Below are 6289 nucleotides of genomic sequence, written 5' to 3' on the forward strand. Positions count from 1 at the left end.
TGCAGCCATAAAAAAGGATGAGTTTGCGTCCTTTGTAGGGACATGGATGCAGCTGGAAACCATCATTTTCAGCAAACTATCACAAGAACAGAAAACCAAAAACCGCATGTTCTCATTCATAGGTGGGAACTGAACAATGAGATCACTTGGACTCGGGTAGGGGAACATCACACACCAGGGCCTATCATGGAGCCGGGGGTGGGGAGGGGAGAAGGGATTGCATTGGGAGTTATACCTGATGTAAATAACGAGTTGATGGGTGCTGACGAGTTGATGGGTGCAGCACACAAACATGGCACAAGTATACATATGTAACAAACCTGCACGTTATGAACATGTACCCTAGAACTGAAAGTATAATAATAATAATAATAATTTAAAAAGTCCAAAAACAACAGATGCTGGTGAGGTTGCAGAGAAATGGAAATGCTTTTACACTGTTGGTGGGCATGCAATCTAGGTCAGCCACTGTGGAAGCCAGTTTTGATATTTTTGAAGGAACTTAAAATAGAACTACGAGTTGACCCAGCAATCCCACTATGGAGTATATGTCCCAAAAATATTCATTCTATCAAAAAGACACACACCCCAATATGTTCACTGTAGTGCTATGCACAATAGCGAAGAAACGGAATCAACTTATGGGCCCATCAACAGTAGATTGTATGAGGAAAATGTGTTAAATATACACTGATATGGTTAGGCTGTGTCCCCACTCAAATCTCATCTTGAATTGTAGCTCCCATAATTCCCACATGTTATGGGAGGGACTCAATGGGAGGTAATTTAATCACAGAGGTAGGACTTTTCCATGCTCTTCTCGTGATAGTGAATAAGTCTCTACCAGAGACTTATTGTGAGGCCTTTCCAGTCATGTGGAATTGAGAGTCCATTAAACCACTTTCCTTTATTAATTACCCTGTCTCAGGTATGTCTTTATTAACAGCATGAGAACAGACTAACACATACACCATGGAATGTTATGCAGCCATAAGAAAGAACAAAAATTATGTCTTTTGCAGGACGATAGATGAAGTGGGAGGCCATTATCCTAAGCAATCTAATACAAGAACAGAAAACCAAATACCACATGTTCTCACTTATAAGTGGGAGGTAAGCATTAAATACACAAGAACTTAAAGATGGGAACAATAGACACTGAGGATCACTAGATGGGGGAGGGAGGGAAGGGATGTGGGCTGAAGAACCATCTGCTGGGTAATATGTTTACTGTCAGTGTGATGGAATAGCTGGGACCCCAAGCCTCAGCGTTATACAGCTTACCTATGTAACAAAACCTGTATTTGAACCCTTTAATCTATAATGAAAGTTGACAAAAAATCTTATAGAACTCTATAGGCTAGTAACTGTTCAAAAAAAAAGGCCTAATTCTTATTTGTAATTAGGTTATTGTCATTTCAATGGGGGATACTGACAGAGGAGAAAAAAAGAATATTTCTTATCTGCAGCATAAGCAAAATCCTTAAAAGTAAATTTCTAAAGTAAAGTTGTACATAAAAGATAAAATTATTGACCCCCTCAAAAAAAATCTTATTTTGTCCAACACCAATTTCATGGAAACTGTCTCAGGTACATATTCTGCCTAAATGGAACATTCTTTAGGTACCTCTTCTAGTAAACAGAACTACTTTCCTTATAAATCTAACTTTTTAGAATACTTAGCAGACTAGGAATTTTCTCAGGCAGACTCACTACATTTCTAGGATTACCATTGATCTTTCAATAAGTGGAGTTTCCAGTTTCCCTACTCTAGAATTCAAACCTGAAATTTTGAGAATGAGAAAAGTTATATTCAAAAACATACTTGCTATTTAAAAATGGGCTTCTCATAATAAAACCAACATGTAATACCAGGCCAATTTATCTTGTCTCTTCCTGCCATAAATCATTATCTATTTTTTTCAGAGATGCCCTACCCATCTTGGACCAGCGCTCTATTGCTTTTGCTACTGCTGTCTGTCTTCATTTCTCTCAGTTATCTTCCTCTACTGTGCAAACATGCCCCTTTTACCTTTTTTTCCTTTTTTTTTCTTTTCTTTCTGAGACAGAGTCTCACTCTGTTGCCCAGGCTGGAGTGCAGTGGCACAATCTTGGCTCACTACAACCTCCACCACCTGCGTTCAAGCGATTCGGGTGCCTCAGCCTCCCGAGGAGCTGGGATTACAGCCGTGTGCCACCATGCCTGGCTAAGTTTTGCATTTTTACTAGAGATGGGATTTGGCTGTGTTGGCCAGGCTGGTCTTGAACTTCTGGCCTCAAGTGATCCACCCACCTCAGCCTCCCAAAGTGCTGGAATTACAGGTGTGAGCTACCATGCCAGGCCAAGATATCCCATTTTAATCACACCATTAGTTTGGAACAGATTACAGCTGGGAGCAGGGTTTAAGTAATGAAGCTTCTGTAAGAGAAACAGGAAGGAGGACATTAGCAACACCTTCCCAATATCTTTTCTGAAAGTCAGTTAACTCTTCATCTGTGATCATACCTGTGACCTCTGGGTGCTTCAGCAGGAGAAGGAGAGCATATCTCAGGGTTGTGCTTGTCGTCTCTGTCCCAGCTGCAAACAAGTCAACTGCAGTGTTTTCCAAGTTTTCAATAGTAAATTCAGACTGCTGGTTGTGCTTTTCCTAGGAATGATTTGATGCAATTATCTGACAAATTATTTACCAGCATATTTGATTACAGTGAATTCAAAATTACTCACATTGTTATATAGTTACTAATATAGAAAATGGAAAGCACGCTACTAGAAAAAAAATATTGTATGGTGTAGCAGAAGCTGTAGACCAACTTGCCCAAATTTTATTTCCTACCCCCTTATTCCACGCTTGCCTAAAAATTCCATTCATCAGGCTCTTTGTGGCTAGTGGAGTCACACAGCATTTTTTTTTTTTTTTTTTTTTTTTTTTGCCAAAAGATATAAGCAGAAGGTCTCTAGGTCCACTTTCATTTCCTCTTTCATACTCAAAACACAAATGTGAAGTAGGAGGTAGAATAGACCCCATCCTGGGATTTAATCATGAAAATGAAGGTCTGTATACTAAATTTAGTGGGAAAAAAGAAAGGCCCTTGACTCTCTGCTGCTTCGGGGTTGCTGTATTATCCCTAGATTGCCCCACCGTGAGATTCCCTGTATTTGAGATAAATAAAGCCATTATGTGATAAAGTCATTATTATCTCTAGACAACTACAATCTAAATTAGTAAAAAGGTAAATTAGGGCCATATCATTAGATACTGTGAGCCTGAATCAAGAGTCTGCAATTATCTTTTTCTGTCAGAAAGGTACATGGACTCAATATTGCCTCCAGATTCATTATAAGATTGAAATTGTGTAAAAACAAATATGAAAAAAGCAATATGACAGCAAAACCTAGGATAAAATATAGAGAAGGAGAATGGGTTTACAATGACAAGATGGGCCCACACTATTATAATCGAGATGGGAGGCAACAGACAACTTTTTCTAGGGTGTAGTAGTGCAGGAATAAATAAAAATATACAAAATGAAGAGAAAGGACAATGATGAATATGGAGAATAAAGGGATTAATTGTCAGGGGATAAAGGAGAGATTAAGGGTAATGCATATGCCAAGGCTCAAAGACTGGAGTTTTCATAATTTGGAAGTTAGGAGAAAGAAAGCAACAAATAAGGAATACTTAGTTGAAAGAGATCATCAATATACAAAACATATTACTTTTTAACCAGTCTCTAGGCCAGTAATAAATTAATTATGTTTTCAGAGTCTCCAAGTGATGTATGTCATGTTGAATATTGTTTAATCAACACCACTGAAATAGACTAGATCCACTCAACATGTCTACTTACTAGATGAAGACAGTCCTCCCCCTTGGTAACATCAGCTTCACACCATTTTCTAAGCTTGTCATGTTAAAAATTACTCTTAAGTAAGAACAGTGCACTCACAAACCAGTATTAACATTTCCATCTGTTGACTTGAACTCGGTTATTTAGCAGTTATGTGCCTATCCTACCTTATTAATGATAGTAGCCATATTCTACTTGCTGGGCTCAAATCTAAAGAGCACCCCTCTACCTCAGAGGCAGGCCAGGGCATTGTCCTGCACCTCACCCTCAGAAACAGACTCACAGCTACAACTCAGTCTATGGACTTCAGCTGCTAGGGTGTGCTATAGAGTCACAGATCTTGGCTCTGTGGGCAATCTACATTCAACCCTGCCACAGAGTGTGAACCTGTACCCCAAGACCCAGGTGTCACAGTACCTGATTAAAAGACCTTGAGTCTAGAGTAATGCTTCTATGACAACTTCAAGGACGTACACCTGTAACCCAGCACCAATGCAGCTGTAAGTATGCCATGTCAGAGTTGACATCAAAAGGAATCCCTTAGGCTGTCACCCCAATTTTAGAAAAATAAAAATAGGAGGACACCCAAACACTTTGACACCAGGGACATTAACAACCTACACTACTCCTGATACTGCTGCAAACTTCTACAGCCTAGGCCACCGAGGAACCCAAAATTATTCCTGATGTTGACCACAGCTAGAGAAACAGATATTATCACACAGCATCTATTCAAAAACTGAGCTACCCACTCTTCATCACCTGCACACAAACACTCAACTTCAGATGAAAGTCTTTCTCTATGAAATCCACTTTAGAAACTAGAATTGCCATTGTCCCACCACATGCATAGACATCAATGCAGGGACAAAACATGAAAAATCAAGAAATATTACACCACCAAAAAGACGTAATAACTCTCAAATAACAGAACTCGATGAAAATAAAATCAACAAATATTCAAAAAAGGAAGTCAAAATAATTACCTTGAAGAAACTAAATAAGAGGGGTGGCTGGCAAGATAGCCGAATTGGAACAGTTTCCATCTGCAGCTCCCAGCAAGATCAACAAAGAAGGTAAATTATTTCTGCATTTCCAACTGAGGTACCCAGCTCCTCTCATTGGGACTGTTTAGGCAATAGGTGCAGCCCACAGAGGGCAAGCCAAAGCAGGGTTGAGTGTCACCTCACCCAGGAACCCCAAAGGGTCAGGGAACTCCCTCCCCTAGCCAAGGGAAGCAGTGAGGGACTGTGCCATGAAGAATAGTGCACTCTGGCCCAGATACTATCCTTTTCCCATGGTCTTCGCAACTTACAGACCAGGAGATTCCCTCAGGTGCCTACACAACAAGGGCACTGGGTTTCAAGCACAAAATTGGGCAACCATTTGCACAGACACCGAGTTAGCTGCAGGAGATTTTTTTCATACCCCAGTGGCACCTGGAACACCAGTGAGACAGAACTTTTCACTCACCTGGAAAGGGGGCTGAAGCCAAAGAGCCAAGTGGTCTTGCTCAGGAGATCCCATCCCCATGAAGCCCAGCAAGCTAAGATCCACTGGCTTGAAATTCTCGCTGCCAGCACAGCAATCTGAAGTTTACCTGGGATGCACGAGCTTGGTGGGGGAAGGGGCATCCACCATTACTGAGGCTTGAGTAGGTAATTTTCCCCTCACGGTGTAAACAAAACGGCTGGGAAGTTCGGACTGGCCAGAGCCCACTGCACCTCAGCAAAGCAGCTGTAGCCAGACTGCCCCTCTAGATTCCTCCTCTCTGGGCAGGGCATCTCTGAAAAAAATGCAGCAGCCCCAGTCAGGGGCTTATAGGTAAAACTACCATCCCACTGGGGCAGAGCACCTGGGGGAAGGGGCAGCTGTGGGTGCAGCTTCAGCAGACTTAAATGTTCTGGCATGCTGACTCTGAAGGGAGCAGCAGATCTACCAGCACAGTGCTTGAGCTCTACTAAAAGACACACTGCCTCCTCTAGTGGATCCCTGAGCCCCGTGGCTCCTGATGGGAGACACCTCCAAGCAGGGGTTAACAGACACCTCAGAAAGGAGATCTCTGGCTGGCATCTGGTGGGTGCCCCAATGAGACAAACTTCCAGAGGAAGGAACAGATGGCAATCTTTGCTGCTCTGCAGCTTCTGCTGGTGATACCCAGGCAAACAGGGTCTGGAGTCGACCTCCAGCAAACCCCAGCAGAGGGGTTTGACTGTTAGAAGGAAAACTAACAAACAGAAAGCAACAGCATCAACACCAACAAAAATGATGTCCACACGAAAACGCCATCTGTAGGTCACCAACATCAAAGACCAAAGGTAGGGCCGAATAGGAACAGCTCCAGTCTCCAACTCCCAGCGCGAAGGACACAGAAGACCAGTGATTTCTGCATTTTAAACTGAGGTACTGGGGTCATCTCACTAGTGAGTGCCGGACAATC

The 6289-nt window shown here is 42.0% G+C and overlaps 1 protein-coding gene and 1 pseudogene across 3 annotated transcripts in view; one reads left to right on the forward strand and one right to left on the reverse strand.

Annotated features, from left to right (window-relative positions):
* Positions 1-6289, reverse strand: part of LOC105501587 (cytochrome P450 2C9) — a 75799-nt gene that overhangs the window by 25073 nt on the left and 44437 nt on the right. For all 3 annotated transcript variants that reach the window (XM_011927573.1, XM_011927572.1, XM_011927575.1), the window contains one exon: positions 2507-2648. In XM_011927573.1, the coding sequence (XP_011782963.1) occupies positions 2507-2648 (142 nt within the window). The remainder of the gene's footprint in view (positions 1-2506; positions 2649-6289) is intronic.
* LOC105501637 overlaps positions 3853-6289 on the forward strand; it is a 17095-nt pseudogene continuing 14658 nt past the window's right edge.

Source organism: Colobus angolensis, unplaced genomic scaffold (genome assembly GCF_000951035.1).
Source record: "Colobus angolensis palliatus isolate OR3802 unplaced genomic scaffold, Cang.pa_1.0 Scaffold73, whole genome shotgun sequence".
NCBI lineage: Eukaryota > Metazoa > Chordata > Mammalia > Primates > Cercopithecidae > Colobus > Colobus angolensis.